The 21134-nt window shown below is 44.5% G+C and overlaps 1 protein-coding gene across 1 annotated transcript in view; it reads left to right on the top strand.

The window, feature by feature from the left end:
- The window catches only part of TRPM5 (transient receptor potential cation channel subfamily M member 5), a 473179-nt gene that overhangs the window by 252078 nt on the left and 199967 nt on the right, over nt 1-21134 (top strand). The window contains exon 14 of the mRNA XM_069625407.1: nt 4700-4792. Within this exon, the coding sequence (XP_069481508.1) occupies nt 4700-4792 (93 nt within the window). The remainder of the gene's footprint in view (nt 1-4699; nt 4793-21134) is intronic.

Raw genomic sequence — 21134 nt, 5'->3', positions numbered from 1 at the left:
CCCGCGGCAATTGAGGAGAGCCCTGGCTGGACCCAGGGTTGGAGGTGCTCATGGCGCCTGGGAGACGAGGCCCGCACGTGCGTAGGCGACGTGTGGGGCGAGGTAGTCGGGCCTAGGACGAGCCTACGTGCACCCGGCGCCCGGCAAAGGGGTCCGCCGCTTTTGCCGATTCAGGCCTCTTCTGCGGCCAGGCGTCGACGGGCAGGGTACAGGATGGAGGCGCGGGCGGGATCGCTCCGCGGAGCTTCGGTGGAGGAGGTCCGGCGAGGCGGATCCGGCGGAGTGCCATGTTGCGCGGAGGTGGAGCAGGAGGAGGAGGTTCGATGGGTTGCTCACCACGAGCGGACTGCTGCAGGAGGAGGACTCCAGTGTGCGGGAGAAATCCTCGTCGCCAAATGTTGCCTAGGGAGCTAGGCCCAATGAAGGACGCACACACGGATAGATAGGAGGAACTTCTTTATTCTTCTACAACCAAGCAGGAACCGGCCCTTGCTGCACACGTGCCCCATAACTCCCTTGCCCCGTCAAACTCCGCCTTTCCAACGGAGGGGGCTCATGAGCGTTAACCCCTTGAGCCCCGGGTAACAGCGCCCAAAAAAACCCTTCCTACACCACTTCCTATCAGCAGTTGCTTATCTTTGGCCCCATCCATTCTGTCAAATCTGCAATGGGTTTGACAGAAGCAATGGGGGCCCCCTGTCAAAGCAACCCTGTCCCCTGTCCCTGCTTCTTCTATCAAACCCAGTGCATATCTCACAGATTGAGTTGGGCCTGGCAGAAGCCTGGACTTACAAGGGGGTGAGCAGAGCCAGCAGGAACGAGCACCTCCTGTTCCCACTGTCAAAAAAAGTTCCAGCCCTCCCCCTTCTGTCAAGCGCATACTAGGTTCGACAGATAAGTTGTGGCTGGGAGACGGGGGAACTGGGAGGGGCATGAGAGGAAGCCAATGGAGGTTCGAGCCAATCCTCTTCTACACCCAGCTACTCTGGACTCGCTATATTAATGCTATACACTGACTGAAAACTGCCTTCACTCTGCTAACTGGACCTATGGAATCTGGCGTTCCTCTGCTAACTGGTGATACTGGAGTCTACCTCTATCAGGCTGACTGGGTATTTGAGATTCTTCCCTTTCTATGCTATCTGCCCTTACTGGCCTAAATGGGTATGTTAGAAGTTGGTCTTACAGTGGTAGCTCGACATACTAGAATTCTGCCCTTTCTGTGCTAACTAGACCTATGAAATCTGGCCTTTCACTCTGCTAACTGCACATATTGGAATGTGCCGTTCCTGTGCTAACTGGTGATACTGGAATCTACCTCTACCAGGTTAACTGGGTACATTGGATTCTTCCCTTTCTCTGCTACGTGCCCTAACTGGGTATGTTAGGGTTTGGCCTTACAGTGGTAGCAAGACATACTGAAACCTGCCCTTTCTGTGCTTACGGGACCTATCAAATCTGGCCTTTCACTCTGCTAACTGCTCATATTGGAATTTGCCTTTAATGTGGTAACTGGACCTATGGAATCTGGCGTTCCTGTGCTAACTGGTGATACTGGAGTCTACCTCTACCAGGCTGACTGGGTATATTGGATTCTTCCCTTTCTATGCTATCTGCCCTTACTGCCCTAACTGGGCCTGTTAGAATGTGGTTTTACAGTGGTAGCAAGACATGCTGAAATCTGCCTTTTCTGTGCTAACTAGACCTGTGAAATCAGGCCTTTCACTCTGCTAACTGCTCATATTGGAATTTTGCCTTTTCTCTGCTAACTGGGCATACTGGAATCTCCCTTTACAGTGCTAACAAGCCTTACTGGGATCTTGCCTTACTGCACTAACTGGACGTAGGAAATCTGGCCTACCAGTGCTAAACAAGCATACTGATATCACGCCATACTCTAAATGGACACACCATGATCTACCTTTGCTATGCTAACTGGGCATACTAGAATTTCTCCTTGCTGTGCCAACTAGGCATACTAGGTTCTGCACTTGTCGTGCTTAATCTACTTATACAATCTGGTCTAGCTCTGTCAACCTGCATACAATGGAATCGGACACTGCTGTGCTAACGGGGCAGAAGGGACTATGTCACTGCTGTGCTAGTTAGGCTAACAGTATTATGCTAATTAGGCATAATGGCAGTTTACACTGCTATCCTAATTGACCATATCCTTGAAACCAGTGTGAGGGCTTGGTCCTAAATCCATTGCCATATAATGCCTATTGCCTGAGTATCTATGGCTTTGATGGCAATGCATGCTAATGATGTGAAAATTGGCTATTCTTTGTAGGTACATGATGGCATGTGGTGAGTTGCCCGAACTCTCCATCTTAACAAGTTTGAGAAATGAGCAACTAAGGACTGGGGTTGTGCAGCTGCTACCGGAAATGGACCAGAGAGTGAATGGAGAGGGTCTCACTGGAGCCTTGCCCCCTCTCAGAGAAAGGTTGTTGGAATTCATTTCCTGAGCCCAGCACATTTTTGCTGCATTCGACCACCACTGCTACAGCTGACCGTATTGCCAAGCAATACTGGGGAAAGGAGGTGTGCTGACCTCACGCTTGGGGCCACAGCATCAAATGCACTCACTTGGGGTCCCAGAGAGAGGCAGTGACTTTCTGCATAGGGTAAACAAGTCACTTACTCACAGGACTTCAGTTCCCAGAACACCTCTTGCTGCAACAAAGCAGTCCAAGCACCATAACAACCAACCTCTTGAGATAGCAGGTATGTGGAATGCCACAGAGCTGGAAAACTCAATTTAGGGGGTTCCAAGATCACATCGCACCCTGCAAATGCATATTAAATCCCACCTTTCCAATGAAACCCTAATAGAAACCAATATGCCATGAACCAATCATTGACCTCAACTCGTAATGACATAATGAAGGAAAGAAAGACGCCTAAGGGGAATGTCCACTCCTGTGAGTGAATACAAGAGCACAGGGGGAAGAACCAATCAGAATCATTCATAGCCGCATCTGTATAAATAGGGCTAGAAAAGTGAATCGGGGTCTTGGAACGGGAAGGAGGTGGAGGTTGCTGCTGGGACTCTGTTGCTAAAAGGTAAGTCTACAGGAAGGAGGCAGTCTGGAAGGACTGCTACACGTGGGAAGGCAGTGGACGCCTGGGGAGGCTGAAAGGAGAGCTGCTAAGCTCTTGAAATCCTGGAAGAGGAAGACTGACCAGAAGGGCCCAATATCCACAATATAAGTACCTGGGGAAATTGGGATGCCAAGATCCAGGAGAGGCCTGCCCAAAGCTTGATATCAAACTCCAAGAGGAAAACTGAAGCCACCGCCCAGGTAGGGCCCTTTTAAGCATCTCGAAGAAACAAATGCAAAGAACTGTTGAATCTGATACATGGGAGAGTTTTTCTGGAAGCAGGAAGACCGAGGAAAGTCTGTACTGGGAATAGACCTGAGAAGAGCCGTCCCAGAAGGCACTGTTTTATTTTGGATAGTTTAGGCATGGACTTCAGCAGAAGGCAAAAAACTCATTAAGATTAGGTTTTGGGCTTTTCTGTCATGACAACAGCCCTTTTGACATTATTTGTAGTTTAGGGTCCCAGGAGGGACAAGGACTCTCAAGACTCAGTTTGGCTTAAGATTCCAAAACCGAACTTGCTAAAGGGTCAAATACAAGGAAAGCCTCATTTTTATGCTGTCCCATGGTGACACACTGTTCCATTTAGATGTCCCTCCGTAGTACTAGAGTATCCCCAAGTTGCTTTTAGGCATTTGTCTAACACCAACATTGAGCCCTCAGATATTAAAAATAAAGAGGTGTTAAAGCACAGTGTGCGCGTGTGTGGGTGCACGTGTGCGCGTGTGTATTGCTATGAATACCTGAACATGTGGTGTAATGCCTGAGCAATGCCTGTTTAATGACTGGACTTTACCAATAACTACTAGCGTTGTTCATGATTACTTTTCTACATTATGTAAAGTTACTGGAATAGCCAGCCTGACTCCTACTGCGGTGCTTCTCCACACCTAATCTTGGAATGGAGCCAGTCTTTGAGTGCATCCATCCGCCCCCGCCGCTCACCTGTGGAGAGGCCCAAACATTCCCGGGTAGCATCCTTATGCCTCTGAAAGGATACCCTGGGAGTGGGCAATGACGGCTCGCCGCCCCCCAGGTGACTTTTGGTGTTGTAGAAGGGCTCCCCTGTAATACCAAATTCCCAAGCCTGCAGGACCCTTGTGCGGGGGGTGCAGTTTATCTACTCTTGTCTCTGGCCTAGAAGAGGATAAAACATTTGCAAAATATACAATGTTTACGCTGTTTGAATTAGATCAATTTCCATGGCTTCTTTCAATTCATAAATGTAATTGATTTTTATCTCTCTTCATCTGTGACAGTGGGTTCTATTTTCTGCTCCAGATAAAAGCATATGATAGAATGTGAACGTTAAGCTTTCATGAATAAATGTATACTTCTGGTGGTGTCTGGGAAACTAGAAAAGGCTGCATATTACAGGGATTACAATGTTACTACCAGTACTTCCAATTACAAAACAACATGTTTTCACTACTAACGTGTACTTAAAAAAAAAACTGTGTTCATGTAATTGTGCTGTCAGGTGGTTATGGTTTTCATCTTAGTTCACAAATTCACTGACTCAGGTGTAAACTAATGTTGCATAATGAATGCAGAGACATTGAGTATGTGTCTAATGTCTTCTTTCTTCTAGTGGAGAAAAGTTCAAAAGAGAACCAAATACATTTCAAGAACTTGACAGCCTAGACACCGAAAAGGATTTGCTATTTTCTAACAATACAGGCAGGTAAGTCTGCAATCAGGTAGAGAGTGGGGCTCAGGCTGCCATGCAGGGGGACAGTGTAAGCTGGATCAAGGCGAGCCTGGCACCTGTACTATTGTTAAATGGCGCATAAAGATGCTTTTTTCTATCATGAATTACAGTTCTGATACTTCAGATCTCAAGCACCCAAGTGGTACACACCCTTCTAACTGCAATGTTGAGAAAGCGTTCGCCTGCTGGCTTAAATATATTATTTACAGACAAGGCAACTGTTCAGTCATACCCTCTAAAATGTCCTTTATAAACCGATACACTAGTAACAACATTTGCAAGGCCATATTGCATAATTTTACTAAATATGTTACCTGATCTCATGTGCACAGAGAGGGTCCCCCCTCACCTCCTTCATTCCGCACCCCATAGCTTGACATGCTGCACTGAGCACATTTCCATCAACCACGGAATCTCCCTCACAGTCCATTGACCCCCTCAAATGTGGCAAAATCGAAATAATAATCAAATGGTTTTTCAAGAGCAACATTAGCAATCCACCATAAGAGAACCTTTGTTCTACCACTGGGAGAGGACACATTTCAAATATATATATTATTAATAACTTTCGTGTACAGCAAGTGCTATTACCAATATAATAAGGGTGTACACAACTCATAGGGGCTCATTCTGAACCTGGCGGTCTGGAAACAGCGGTGCCGGTAAGCTTACCGGTACTGTTGTTTCCAGACCGGCATATTACAGGTTAGCATGCCGGTGCCGCTATGCCCGACAGGTCGGACCCTACCGGACACAGTGGCCACGGTAAGCAGACCGTCACTGAAGCACCGGCACCATTATAAACAAGGCCGGTGCTTTCGTGTTCCCCATTCCCATAGAGTATGGGACTCTATGTGAATGGGGAATTACAATTTACCGGCGCCTGACTTTCCTGAATGCCAGGGTTGTAATCCCCCGATGTTACCGGCAAGTCAGGCGCTGGTAAATCGTTGCGGGTCCGCCGGACTCGTAATGAGCCCCACAGTCTTTCAAACTACCATAAACCAGTTCATAGATATATCATATATCAAGATAGCTAACACACTTATGGCTCAATAAGGAAAAACAAAAGACATGTCAAACTTCCAACTCTATCTAAAACATAGTAAAATGGAGCTTTAACATTCCCATGTTACAGCCTAGCACAATCCAGAGAATCAAACATGTACAAGACAAACACTGAATACATACAAAAAACAACAACTACATTGCCACATCATACTCAAAACCAGAACATCACATGACTTGCAACAAACGGAGGCTAACCATACAGTTCATTGAACGCTGGCCATATTTCATCACATAAGTGAGAATTCTCCCTCCACCTGTAAATGACTTTTTCATAGTTAGAAAGGATCAGCAAGTCATTCAGCCAGGTATCTAACTGAGGTTTTTTCCTAGTTTTCCAAAGTCCTAAGATTTGCTGGTGAGCTAAAACAAGCACTCATACAATCCAACGTTTAGTACCAAAAGTAACCCCCCAAGTTATGTCCCCCTAAAGTTATCATAGAACATCCAGGATGTCTTTGAATAGTTCAATAGGAATGTTACCCACTAGGTCTAACCCGTCAAGCACACCCATCCAGTAATCTCCAACCCTTGAACAGTTCCATAGCATATGTGTTAGTGTCCCCCTCTCCTTCCCACATCCCCAGCAGCGATCAGTGTCTAGGAGCCCCAAAGAATGCCTCCTTTCAGGCGTCCAGTACAACCTTCCCAGAATTTTTTGCCATACAAGGTGTAGATTAAGGTCCAGTTTTGCCAAAGCAGCAAGTTTAGTCGCCTTATCCTATTCGTACTTGGCAAATCATGACTCAATTCAATGGACCATTTCTGTTGCAGTCCTTCCCAACCGCTTGTTATTTCAATCCCAGTTGGCATAAGCCTGAAAAACGTGGACAGCTTTTCGGGTGGAATATCGAAAATCGCAGATAACCCAGGTTTGCCTGCCAAGGGAGCCTCTGTTAAAGCAATTCTCCTGGTAATAACTTGCATGTGTCTAAGAAACCCTTCTTATCCCTTGCTTGCAAATTGTATTTATCACATAAAACATAAAAACGACTCAAATAATTGTCTTCTAACAGGTCATTTACCTCTAGAATACCCTTACTGATCCACCTTTTCCAACATAACGTCTTATTATGTATTTGAAGATCCGGATTGTTCCACAAGGAGGCATTTTTATGCAACCACAAACATTGGCCAATCTTTCACCCATTCAACCAATATCTTACATGTGAGTGTTATAGTTGGAAGGAATCCAATAGTATGCAGAGGTTCAGACATGGGCCTCATCACGAGTTGGCCGCTATCCCCTGCCGTATTACCACTGGGGCTATTAGCGTTACCGCCAAACCCCCCAGTGCTATAAGCACCAGATCACAGGTTTGGTGGAACGGTAAGTTCCCATTCCCCATTGGGCCCAATGGGGAATTTTCGGCGCTATTACCGCCGGCAGTATTAGCGCAGCGGTAATAGTACCGAAAATCGGCAAAATCCAAATGGATTTCCCCCCAGCTCAGATCTGCGGGTAAATCCTTCCAAACCCGTGATTTGGCAGACCCTTAAATGTGGCGGTAATACCATTACCCCCGCATTTAAGGGTTGCCGCATTTAAGGGTTGCCGCCAAACTCGTGATGAGGCCCATAGTGTAGGTATTGGCAGGCTTGAACGGCAAAACTGTTTGAACTTCCTTCAGTAATCACAGTGGCAAAGTCTCCTCGTTCTCACCAAAATACATTGCCAACTTATTAAGTATGAAGCGTTTATGATACCTGCACAGGTCAGGGTAGCCAAAGCCCCCATTTGCTACATCACATGCTGAAATGTATCGTGGAATTCTCTTTGTTTTTTTTATCACTCCACAAACATTCTTTATAAACCTTCTCCACACTATTCAACATTTAAAAAAAAAAAGTAGAGGCAGCAACTGAATGATATAGAGAGCTTTAGGAGGTAATGCCATTCTGATTGCATTAATTCTTCCCCACACATTCAAGTTAGCATGACTCCATTTACTTATTACCTGATTCATATCAGCTACCACTTTATTGACATTAACTTCAACAATTCTCTTTAAATCATGAACCAAAGTAATTCCTTAATACTTCACACTATAATCAGACTACTTACAACTCCAATCAAGAAAGTCGGTTCTAAAACTGTTGGAATATCTCTGTTTTAGACCAGTTAATTTTATGTCATGACAGCTCTCTCACTTCATGAAAAATATCTCTTAAAACAGAACCACATTCTCACGGGTTCAAGAGAGCAAAAACTCTGCCATATGCAAAGGCCAACACTCTAGTGTCTAAAGCTCCAATCCTCATTCCACAGAGATTTGGATCCTGTCGTATGAGTGCTATCAAGGGCTCTAGAACAAAAAAGGGGACAATGGGCAACACTGCCCCGTTTCTCCATGTAGTTGAAACTCAGTAGACAGTACGCCATTAACTCAAATGTGTGCTACAACACCATTATGCAAACAATGTACCATTTTCACAAAAATGTCTTTAAAACCCATCCTGTGTAATGTAAATTCTAGAAAGGTCCGGATCAAATGCTTTTTCAGCATCCCAAAAAATCAAAGCTGCATTGTTGTCGCCACCAAATTTATGACCAAGTAGATTAACAATCATCCTAATGTTGTCATACCCATATCTCTGACTAACGAACCCCATCTCTGACGCATGTTTCACATCTGTAATGCACAAACTCAGTCTATTTGCATAAGCTTTTGCCAACATTTTCATATCCATATTCAGTAGTGAGATTGGACGATAATTTTCACATTTTTATTGAAACATTTTAGCAAAAGCAGTCATAATGAAGGTAATTGGACTATAGTACTGATGCAGAACACAGATGCATAGCCGCATGAAGCAAGCATTGTCAAAAGCAACAGTATTAGATTTTGTGTAGGCATGGATAGGCATTTGACAGGCACTGTTATAATGGTATTACCTGGCCATAAGGTGGCAACAGCTGGACAATGGTGTGAGTATCTGGGCTTATGTTGCAGGTTTCCAAACCTTATTCTTTCATCCAATCTAGTCCTGGGCTTTCCAAGGTCTCTTATACCACAGCTATGGTAGGCAAGAGTCTTGTGAGCAGATGGTTCTGAAGGTATTCTAGCCAGGGAGTGATAACCCCTGGCTATGGCTTAGTGTACCCCAGGATTTCTGCCACTTCATCTTTCTGAGCTGTCTGTAAGCTCATTGTCCCTTTCTCATTCCTCCTTTCACTTTCTGGTCATGCCTAGGGTCGACCTGCCCCCCTGGAGCCTCCCCGGCCTTGCTGTCTAGTCCTTGAACCTCCTCACTTTCTCCTTTACTTCTTAACCTTCTTTGCTTCACTCCTACCTTCTACGTACCACTCTCTCCTTCTGATAGTATTTATTCTGCATCACTCCCTGCACTGATCCTCACACCTCCTCCTAATCCCTTGGCTCTTCTTCCTCATCCCGTCTCGTCTCTTTCATTACTACCTTCATGTGTCCATTGGTTAACATTGGGCCTTAACTATTTCCTGTAGGGCATGAGTTTGGTATCTACGTTTAGGAGTACCAAGTAATCCCATATTGAAAACGTAGTGAATCTTCCCACTGTGGGGAGTAGTCTAACTCTATTCATGGCTGCATCCCAAGTAACCTGCAAGTACACCATGGAGGTATAGAACTTCAAATGTTCTTCAATAGATCTTTTAAATTGAGCTATAACTTTGAACACTAGATCCTGTATTCTTGGGGCCTGTACCATATTTTCTGCCCATAGTCTAGTAAGGAATATTGCTGTTGTGCAAATAAATAACATGAGGATGTCTGCAATACTGATGTAATGTTGGTTCTATAGGTTTTATGTAACATGCTACCCCTCTTTAACTACCAACCTAGTTTAGCTTTAGCTGTCTCCAGTGATGTTACTTAAAGCTTCCACTAGTGCGCTCTAGATAAGTGCTCACAGGTGCTCAGAAAAAACGTAAAAGATTAAAACTTGTATAAAATTAGCACGTGCAGCAGAATGTTTGGTCATCACAGCCAATCAGTTTAATTGTTGGAATTTGACTGCAATGCCAAGGAGGGCATTAGGGCATTTACCTGATCGCCCCACTCACTCTGCCTGTCTACTCCATCCTGCTTCCAACATGTCTCTAGGCCTTGCATCTGCACATTTGCTTCATGTTTTCCCCTTCAACAGCTAGATCCCTCTCCATGCTCTCACCACTTCTCTCCTGGATCATGTCTGCGGTCATCCTTTCGTATTCCTGGTGCCTGGTCTACTGTCTTTCATATCAACACAAGCAGCATGAGCCGGATATCCGTTTAGCGATTGTTTAACGCTCCAGGATCTGTCTTCCACTTTACCACACCACTTGCCTGTAAACTCCTGCTCCTTCACTTACGCTTGTTGCTGGCACTTCCATGCTCCACTGTTTTATACCATAGGTGTACAAAAAGAGACATACCACTCAATATGGCACCCAGGTTTTTGTTACGGGGTCCATATTGCTGTAGTGTTTCAACAATAAGTAACTTGTGCTTCTTTCAAACGCATTGCGTTTGGTGTGCAAACATGTTTCACAGTGGCTTAATATAACATCTGACCACTCACATGGGTTATGACCCTCATTGCAGAATTTCAATCATTAAAAGCTTAGAATTGCTGTAACACTTATTAACAACTATGCATTACTCTGCCCAATTTTCTTGTGTTATGGGCCATCAACCAAGGGTCTAGAGGAAAGCCAAAATGCACTGTTTAAGAGAGGTGTGTGTGATCTAAAGCGAGTGTTGTCCTTTCAAGGATTGGTGGAATGGCCATTTGGCTGGCTTGGAATGATGAGAATTAACATTACGTTTTTTACAGTGCATTTCACATTACATTCGTATTGCTCTTTCATCTTATGTGAGAGCAAGTAGTTTGCCATAGAAAAGAGAGTGCTTGGTCACTAAGGAAATGGAAGTATAATGTTGATAGATTATGAGGTGGGTCCCCTGAGCATGTTATGGATGGTAAATGTGATATATTATAACGTTGTAGAGATGGAGTTGTTAATTGCATGGGAGGTGTAGAATGTAAGGAAGAGGAACTCCTAAGGAGTGTGGTCACTGGTGCTGAGAGAATGTGAGGGGTCAAAACCCAGAAGAAGGAGCCGGTTGGAGCAAGACAGCAGAGTGCACTGACTGGTGACCTCAGGGTTGCAACCATCAATCAATAAACCTATATCTTCAACCTTTCCTGAGTCCACTGTGATGGGTCGGAAGAAGGAATCTGACGACATGGTTTAGGTTCTTTAAATGTAAATTATAAGTAGAAGGCCTAACTTTCCCTATCACTAGAGGGAGTACCCTACCTATCTAAAGAAGCTAAAAGTGGTTGACCAGTCTCATAAAGTCCATAAGAAAATATGTCCTCCGTCCAAGCTACACTATCTGGCACTGCCACCAATTCCAAATAACATAAAAATAGACCAGGGAATGATTTGTCTTTGTCTGACCCCTCCTCCAGTTCATTCAATAGTCTCTTGAATTATAACACCTCCCGGTTAGACCGATAATCACTGCGATCAAGAACACTATTCTCTCGTGTACTTTCTGCGGCCTCCTTTTTAGAATGTCCTCCACTATGATATTTCTTGATGCTCAGATTGTTACTTGCAGTTTCCTTCCAGGTCTCCCCTCCAGGAATACTTTATCAGGGTTTTCCTACGCCCCTTTCTCAACTTCTAATATTATCAGTTCTTAGTCTTATAGTGTCTCTTTTTCTTACTGGTCATACCCCAGCGGTATTAATTCATCACCTCTCTTCTAGGCTCAGATAATTATTTATACCAACAACAGCATGGTTAAAAAGTGCCTCTGGATGTGCAGAAACCCCATGATCGAAGGAAAGATGCACTATCTAATATCATGAAACACACGGAACTATGTGCAAAGGCGGTGTATCTAAAAAAGACAGAAGGTGAAGCAGAAGTATCAATGTCTGTTAATGTGGTTATCAAGAAAACAGAAAACAGGTGAGCAAGGGCCCAAACAAGAATCAACAACAAAAGAACATTGGTATGGAGAAAGTTAAGTGCTTTAGGTATGGAAAGATGTTATGATATGTTGATTTAAACCTCGCTCGCTGCCATTTGTATGGTCTCCAAGCGCTCATGTGGCTCTGTAAGAAATGTGGGTAGGGTTGGTTAGTAAGGGACAGAGGGATAGGATAGATGTTGTGCTCATATGTTGATGTGTGCAGAACCAGAAGAAACTGGAGTCTGTGCATGCAAGCTTTCTAGGTCTGCTTTATGTGCACTGGTCTTGTTGTGTCCCGAAGGCTGGCGTCCAGTGTTTCAGTTGTCTGCAGGTATTGGGTTTGCAGCATGATTAGAGTGGGGGGTGTGGTTTGCGTGTTTGCGTGTTTTTGGTGGGTTGTTTTACTAGCCTTCTTGGTGTATATAGTACATGAGAGGTGTGAGAATGTGGAAAAGAGAAGGGGGTTAGTTGTTTTCTGGTGATATCTGGGTGTTGAGTAGTTTTATTGACAATTCTTCATTCTGTTTTGTCCTTTGTTTTTGGTCTAGGTGTATGGTTTGTTGAGGTGCTAGTCTAGGTTCATCTCAATGAGTTGAATAGCCAGGATTTTAGTCGTTTGCTATTTCTTTTGGTATCGAGGTCCATAGTTTGGCTATCAGATAGGAGAAGGCAGTTCCCTCAGATTTCCTTTTCTCATAGTGTCTTGTTTCTAATTTTCGTTGCTTGATCTTAAATCTCTTCCTGGTTGGTAACAGGAGATTTTTGCTAGGAGGAATTGGCTCCTTGTCTGTGTAGTGATTAATGGGCAATGCAAAGGGCTTTGAAGTTAATGAGTTTCTTTACTGGTAACAAGTGTAGACTTCACAGGGCCGGTGTGATGTGGTCTCTACTATTTAGTCTCAGGAGTAGTCTGGCTGCAGTATTTTAGATGTGTTGTCTTTTTTTTGTGAGGCATTCTGGCATTCCAAGGTAGGGACTTTTTGCATAGTCCATTCTTGATAATACCAAGGAGATGATTGCAAGTGTTCTTTGTGAGAAATTGAATTAAGGAAGGATCCCCCTTTATTAATCACAGGAGGTAGAAACATTTGTTTGCTTTGTGGTTCCAAAGAGAGGCCGTTGTCCACAAGGATTCCCAGATTTTGTGTCACTGTCAGTGGGCCTCATTATGAGTTGTGCGGAATGGGTTTTACGGTGCCGGTAATGGTGCCGGCGCTGTTAAACCCATTCGGCACAATTACGAGTTCCCCTCGCGGGACCCGTTCTAGACGTCTGGTTTTTCCAGACGTCCATACCGGGTCCCACGAGGGGACCAGGGAGCTAACAACGGGCCCGTTCGTAATGGGCCCGTTGTTAGCTCCCTCCCCATTCCCATTGAGCCCTATGAGGGCTCGAATGGGAATGGGGAAGGACTGGGCCCGGGTTCCCTGAAGGAGGAAATACCGGGCCCTCCATACTCGGAATGGCCCAGTATTTCCCCATTCAGGGAACCCGGACCCGATTTTGGAGGCAGCCATGCTCTTATTAAGGGCATGGCTGCCTCCAAAGTCGTAATGAGGCCCAATGTCTCCGATTGGGTTCCCATGCTCAGTGGCCAGGTCAGATATGCCTGTGTTGCATTGTCTTCCAGTGGGGAGATGATTATTTGTATTTTGGTTGGATTTAGCTTGAGATTGTTGTTTGTCATCCAGATGTTCATGTCAGTGAGGCATTTGTTGAGGGTGTTGTCAGGGTCTTGGTCGGACGTTATCTTGAACATGAGTTGGGTGTCGTTTGCATAGTTATAGGCCTTCATTCCATGGGTTTGAATAAGTTTCATTAGGGGGTCATGTAGATGTTGAAGAAAAGCAGGGACAGTCTTGATCATGTGGTACACCGCTAGTGATATTTTTAGTTTTTGATGTAAATGGCGGTAGATGTGTTCTTTCGATTTGCTTGGTGGAGAAAGATTTCAGGCATTGGCACTGTATTGCAGAGCTTTTAATTTTGCATATCTCCAGTCTGGATAGATCACTTTGCAAACTATATACTAAATAGGTCCTTTACAGCTGTTAGCCAATGATGCAACAACAGTAGGATCACAGGTAATTTTGGTGCAGCATGAAGGAGGAAGAAGAAAGTGAACTGTGTGCAGTAAACAGACATATCAGAGACAGAAATGGTCATGGCATGGGAGTCACAAGTCAAGTGTACTATGAAAGTCAATGGTTTAGATGTGGACTTGTTGACTGAATCATCTTAGCCATACACAATAATAAAGAAAGGATAATGAGAGAAACCTTTATAGCACATGCTAAACAACACCATCAAAAAGCTGGACATAAGAAATCCAGGCTGGAAGATAATTATGTGCAGGTTTGCCCAGTTCTTAATAAAATGTAAGGATTGCATGGCTCTAATTAAGATGTAAATGGCTAAAAAAAAAAGTGGATAATGCACTAGGATGGTGAGACCATGGAAGGCAAACTATCAAATTGGACCCCAACATCCAAGAAAAAGTTCTATGTGTGGAAGCTATGGGAGAACTTCAAGGATGTTTTCATAGAATTAAACTAAGGCAAAATGCCAAAACCATGATGCACAAAGCAGGATGCATTCCATTTGACCTCATGGAGGAGGTCAAAAAAGAGATACATATATCGGTGAAGGAAGGAATCATAGAACCAATAAACTCTGATGAATGGCTCATTCATATTGTCGTAGCAAAGAACGCAAATGGCAAGGCCAAACTTTGTGTTGACCTTAGAGACACAAATAAGCACATAATTGTGGGCAGGTTTCCCATGCCCATTATATCAGGGAAGCACAATAACATCACAGGAGCAGATACCTTTGTGACACTTAAACTTCCTGCAGCGCAACACCAAATACCACTTGTCAAGGCAAACAGAGAGCTGATGTCATTCATTACCCCTATAGCTATAACAAGATGCCATTTGGTTTAGCCTTTCCAGAAAAGTTTCAGAGGGTGGTGACACATGTTTGAAGGAATGCAGGGAGTTCTTGCAAATAATGATATATTATTGCATGCACGAAGGAAGAAAGACCATGACATAATAGTAAACTGAGTGCTGAGGAGTCTAAAAGCCATGTGTTGAACTATAGAACCAAGTAAATATACGTTTAGGATGAATAACGTAGAGTACCATAGACACACTGTGAGGTGGTAAGGACTGAAGACCAGAGAAGGCTTCTAAATGTAATAAAAGATGCTCCACCCCAAGCAACAAAGAGGAATTGGGATCCTTCTCAGAGTGAACTGGATTTTATGGCAAATTAATGCAGATGTTTGCAGCATAACCCCCACCCCATTTAATGAACCTGTTGAGAAGAAGTGCTAAGTGTATGTGGAGAGATTAGTGTGATGAAGCCATCATAAAAATATAAGGTATTTGCATGGCACAGAACTTGGAAGGGCATGAGGTTAATCGTCCATCAATACTCACAGTGGATCCCAGCAATTACAGAGTTAGGAAAGTGCTCTCATGCAGAGATGGATGTCAGGCATGGTTGAAAAGCAGATTACTACTGTAGGTTTATCTGGGGTTAGTATTTTATCATACTTACTTTGAGAAAGTCCCCTGCCTTCTTTTGGGGAAATCTAGTGGGGGGACCAATGAGAATGTATACCTCCCCCAACTTAGTGGTTGAAGGGCCCATCAGTGCTAATGGAAGCATCCCCTGGTTTTTCCAATTTAGCTCTCATGATTGGGTATGGGTCACCAAATGAACAACGAAAATGCTACTAGCCCTTAAAAATGCAGCATTGTATGGGGATGGTCAGCAGTTCAGCAACACAGTATGTCAATGTGCCCCACAACATCAGCTGCGGGCGAAGGAGGCAAGTTTTACAATAATATCACTCTAATTAATAGCACCACACAAACACTCACTGAGCACAAGAACACAGATGCAGCTCCATTTTGGGAATTGAGTATTCACGCAAATGAGGGAAAAGTCCTGCTGCCCCGATCAAGGTGGGTGGTCCTGGCCACTAAATCTCAGTCCCCATTGTGAGAGAGGAAAATGCTACCATATCAGACACAGCTGATCCCAGTGTCGAAACTGTACAGAGCAATCTGAAGTCAAATAATCATTGTTAGTCCACCCACTGAGAGAGGCTGCTAGTGTATATAAGCACCGTCCCAAAAGAGAAGTGTGCATGTTTTGAGAGGAAGACAAAAAGCAGAATTTGAAGTGAATTATCGATTCAGGAGAGAAGTAGGAGAAGAAGGCTGGAGCAAGAGAGGTAGCAAGGAAGAAGAGGTAGAAGAGGTAAGAGGAGAGTATCAGGAGATGCTGAGAAGTGACACTTTGAAACACAATTCTGTTGCATAAAGTGTGTTACGCTTATGCTCAATAAAATAGAGTGAACATCAGGAAGTTGCAGGAGATAATAATCATGAGGTGGCAGAAGGAGAGTATCAGGAGGTGGTGTGAAGAATCTGAGGGCGTCCTCACATCTACTCCCTTTGGATCCTCTTCTCAGGTGGCCAGGGAAAGGCCATCACTTTTGGATCCTGGCCCAGGGGGTGGAGATGTGAGGAAGGATCACCTGAGTGGAGGGTCCTTGGGAATTGGGGGGAGTATTCCCTGTTTCCCTTTCATGATGAACCATCCATTCCGGAGGCCTTCATAGGGTATTGTCAACCTCCCGCCCAGATTTCCAGGGAAAAGGGATCCCAGACACATCATTCCAATTGAAGGACAAGGCAGAAAACCAAAAGAAGAAACCCTCCTTATGTAGATAGACTAAACACACATTTAACCCCTCGAATAAAATCTAGAACCTATCAGAATACCCTCTACCCTTCACTGACAGTTAGAGGGCGTTATCATTCTTCCCCTCTGTTCCATAAACTCACGGTTTCACATTCATACAATCAAAGTACTGGGAAGAGGAAGAGGCAACAGAGTAGTGAACACTAACAGCTCACTTCACCACTCTGGTACTGAGACGAGGAAGAGGTCTGATAAGTATTGTGAGGGTCAGGCATGTCCCAATAATTATGGTCAGGGACGTGACATTGAGTGTTCACACCTGCAAGCTGTTAATTGGTTGCAGGTTTATAAAGGGAGGCAGAGATAGCAGATAAAGAGAGCAGCTGGCCCGGAGAGTGTGGCCATCCAAGGGGGATCAGGCAACATATGAACTGGTGAAAAGGATGCTGCAAGAAGGAAAGCCCGGAAGACACTGAGGCCACCGTAGGCCGCAAGAGGATCTGAAGCTGAGAGTAGCCCAGTGCTGTGTGTTACCCGTTGGGAGTGGGAAGCACTGAGAAGCTACCAACCTCTGCTTTTTGGACCCCCTAGTGAGTGAAAGGAGAACCCACAAACGAGAGCAGTGCACTTGGAGGAGCAGCCAAACACCAATGAGTGACGTGGAAGGTTCACTCAGGCCGGGGCACTGCAGGGTCATTGTGCGGGTGATGGCGGAGGTCGAACAAAGTCGAATGCAAGCCAAATGGGTCTGTAGAGCAGAAAAGTAAACTATTGAATGCCAAACAATTTGCCAAGCAGGAGATACGTTTTTGAATAATAATAAATTGGTCAGAAGACCAAAGATGAATTATTGAATATCAAATAAGGTGCCAAGCATGAATATGTTTGAATGCTAAATTATAGAAAAGATATGAAAATATCGTATGAATGAAACAGAACATGAAGAGCATTTGTGAACGAGACAAAGTTAAAGAAACAGCATTTATAAACCAAGTGGAAAAGTGCACAAAGCAAGGCACTATTGGATATGGTGGAAGCAAGGTGGTAACCAGAAGAAATACCACAAAGGACAGTGTGTGAGAGTCACATGTTGAGAAAGGAAAGAGGCCATTAAAGTGCATCAGAAGAATAAGTGGACTTACAACACATATGCAGAAAGAAACCTGTGTAGTCAAGGAAGTCCTATGAGAAAGTATGAACTGCTGTAAAGTGGCGACGAGTATCGATTGTGCGACCGCTGGTGGGTGAATCGTGTGGTCTGACAACTGCGCCTAGCCTGAGGAATCCTTTTTTGGAGTGAACCAAAATGCGTCAAGAGGCTGAGGTTGGTCGGCCTAAAAGTTGTGCAAGGGACGAAAATAAAAGGCAAGCCAAACAAGTGGATTTGACTGTGAATTTGAAGCCTTGTGGAGCTGAGTTGAACTTCGGGAAGGGAAACCCAAGACCGAGCCTGGAACTGGAAAAAACTCAGAACTTTAGTTTGAACACTGTTAAGTTGGTTGCTGACATCCCTCCACATTGTTTAGCCTTAGTTGTGAGGGCAAGGGTAGGTTTTGGACACAGACAGACTTTTAAGTTTAACTTACTGACGCATACTATCCTTAGTTTATTTACGTAGGGAAACCCCACCTTAGTATAGGGCAAGTTAGGCCTTACACCATTCTGACATTTAAGTTAATAAAGACCTTTTGTTTGAACTTTGAATCTGTTGTCTGTGTCTTGCTTCGTGATGCCTTCGCAAAGGTAAGCGATGAACATCAGGAGGTAGCAGGAGTAAAGAATCAGTCTGTGGCCGAAGCTGAGCACGAGTTAGTGGAAGACAGGAAACATTAGGAGGACAGAGAGCACAGCAAGGAATAAGAGGGTGAGAGTTGCCCAAGCTGGCGGGGAAAGAGATGCATCCTTATCCGATGTGTTTAAACACATGGTGGGAGGAGGAACAAGCACATGTCATGACATTGACGAGGCAGAGGTACAGACAGAGTAGGACGCAGGGAAAGAGGATAGAAATCAGGACCACGGTGAAGGGAGTCCAAAAGGCACTCTTAAACCAATCCTTGAGGAATTTGAGCAGACACCCCCAGTTCGCTGTGTCCAGGACTGAAAGAATGGCTCCAATCCTTCCCATGACTCACCAGAGACACAGTGGCAGCTAGGTCGTAAAGCAAGCCAGACGACATTTCTTCGTCTGTAACAAAGAACCAAAAAGACTTCATGTCAGGGAGAAACCCAAAATCATGTGAACTGTAAAAAGAGAACTTGAGGCTGGTGGAACTGTTAACAAAGACTGTCTGACATGTTATGCTTAATTTTCTTTGCGGGGTGCTAACAGTGATCACCCAGGAATTCGGACGTGAAAAGGGATGGAAATGCCCCAGAGCCCTCACTGAGGCACGGGCTGGTGGGCCCTTACCACCTTTGTCTGCGCTTGAAGGCGGAGGGTGAGCCCTATGCTACACCTTATGCGTGTTATGTTTAAACCTCATCACACTCCTATTTCCAACCACCTCAGTCGATATGTCATTTTAATTACAAGTTGCTTAATAAATCTGGGCTCTAGGGGTAGGGCGGGTTTGCCAAGCTGCAGCATAAGGTTTGGAGCAGAGGTCCGGTGGTGGCAAGTAGGTATTTCAGAGAAGGTATTCATCGGACTCCAGCTTCCATGGCCATTCTGGCAATTACAGGATAAGTATTTTGACATGGCTGCTTCGATGAGTACATCGGTGCTGGTCAAAAGTGTTGATGTGGCCCCATCTCACCAGCAACAGTAACAGCAGGTGATGAGTGACTTTCACATTCCAGGATACTAGATATTTAATCCTCCTGCTCCAGAATGGTGGTACCATTCAGTACTGTTGGGATGTCAGGCATCAGAAGGGTTGCAGTGAGCCCGCCAGCCGCTGGATAGAGTGTACTACTTGAGGGGCAAGTAACTGGGAGAGGCAGAATCACAATGTTTGTGCTGTACTTCCTCATATTGACTCATTACAGTGATTATCTTAATCCTGGTCTTAGACATTTATCTATCTCCTACGTTTTCTTTTCTGTTCTTGGTTAGTTTTCCCTAATGATGGCTTTTCCATCTGTGCCTCCTCTTTCTACTTGTATGATAACCAGGGCGGACACTGTGCCGCCCAGGAAGGGATCATACTTCTTACCTGATTTAGAGAAAGTAAGAAACTGAAGTTTCACAATCCTGACACTCATACTATGGGCCTCATTACAAGGCTTGCGCTCCCGTAATGAAGCGTGCCGGTACGGGACCGGCACCCTTCATTACGGGATGAGCAATTACGAGGTTCCCTTTGCGGGACCCTGTAAGGACGCCTGGTAAAACCAGCCCTCCTTTCCGGGTCCCGCGAGGGGAAGAGGGAGGTAATAATGGGCCAGTTGTAATGTGCCCGTTATTACCTCCCTCCCCATTCCTATTGAGCCCTATGGCGGCTCAAATGGGAATGGGGATGGGTTCCTTCAAGGAGGAATTACCGGGTCCTCCAATGTTAGAATGACCCGGTAATTCCCCATTGCAGGAACCCGGTATTGGAGCCCAGTATGGAGGCAGCCATGGTGCTAATAGCACCATGGCTGCCTCCATACTCGTAATGAGGCCCTATATGCCTAATCACCTCTTGGTGAGAAAACAACCAAAATAGGCAATGATGATTAAGATTTTTTAAAAAGACTGCCCACGACCTAAACTGTAAAAATAGGCTTCAGTCCCAGAAGAAGGCTTTCAGAGAGGGTAAATTCTGGGCAATGCCTTTCAAATTATGTCTACCTGGTAATATGACATTTCTGGAAAATCGGTGTGTGTTCCGTGGCATTTCTGGCAATTACCATGATAATTGTATGGGTACAATGGCACATGATGACAATACCTGCTAAATGGTCACAGTGCATGTGCTCTTTCTGGCAACATGTGCCAAATGTTGGTTATGCCTATAAATTGGTGTGAGTACTGGCAGTACCTATACAATGATGTGAATGCCTGGAACAATAATGGTGAATGGTGTTAGTAACTAGGCATAGGCTGACAGTATCTGGCATATTCTGTCAATGCCTGGCTTGATCATGACAATACCTGGAAAATGGTGGGATAGCTTGGGCTAATTATGACAATACCTTCCAAATGATAGGTATACCTTGGAATATGATGGCAATACTTCGTAAATTGTGTGAAAACCTATCATGTGGCTGACAATACATATGAAATGTTGTGAATACCCAGGCAAAAGATGTACAACCCTGACATGTGATGTAATCACTTGGGCATATGATGGCAAACCTGGCATATCGTATTACTACCGGCCATTTGATGCCAGTACCTGGCATATGACGTGAATTACTAGAATCTGTTGACAACCATTGGAATATTGTGTGGGTGCCCTGGAGTATTGTTATTGGAAACATATAATGTATTACAGTATAAAATAAATGATGTGAGTATCTGGGTGAATAATACCAACACTTGGGAAATAGTGCGAGTTACTTGAAATATGATGGTAATATCTGGCGAACTGTATGAGTACTTGGACATTTGGTGCCAGCAACTTGCCTATCTGCTGAGCTCCTGG

Source organism: Ambystoma mexicanum, chromosome 11 (genome assembly GCF_040938575.1).
Source record: "Ambystoma mexicanum isolate Mex_15411 chromosome 11, UKY_AmexF1_1, whole genome shotgun sequence".
NCBI classification, from domain to species: domain Eukaryota; kingdom Metazoa; phylum Chordata; class Amphibia; order Caudata; family Ambystomatidae; genus Ambystoma; species Ambystoma mexicanum.
Note: the sequence above shows the minus strand (reverse complement) of the source record. Positions and strands in the feature narration are given on the sequence as shown.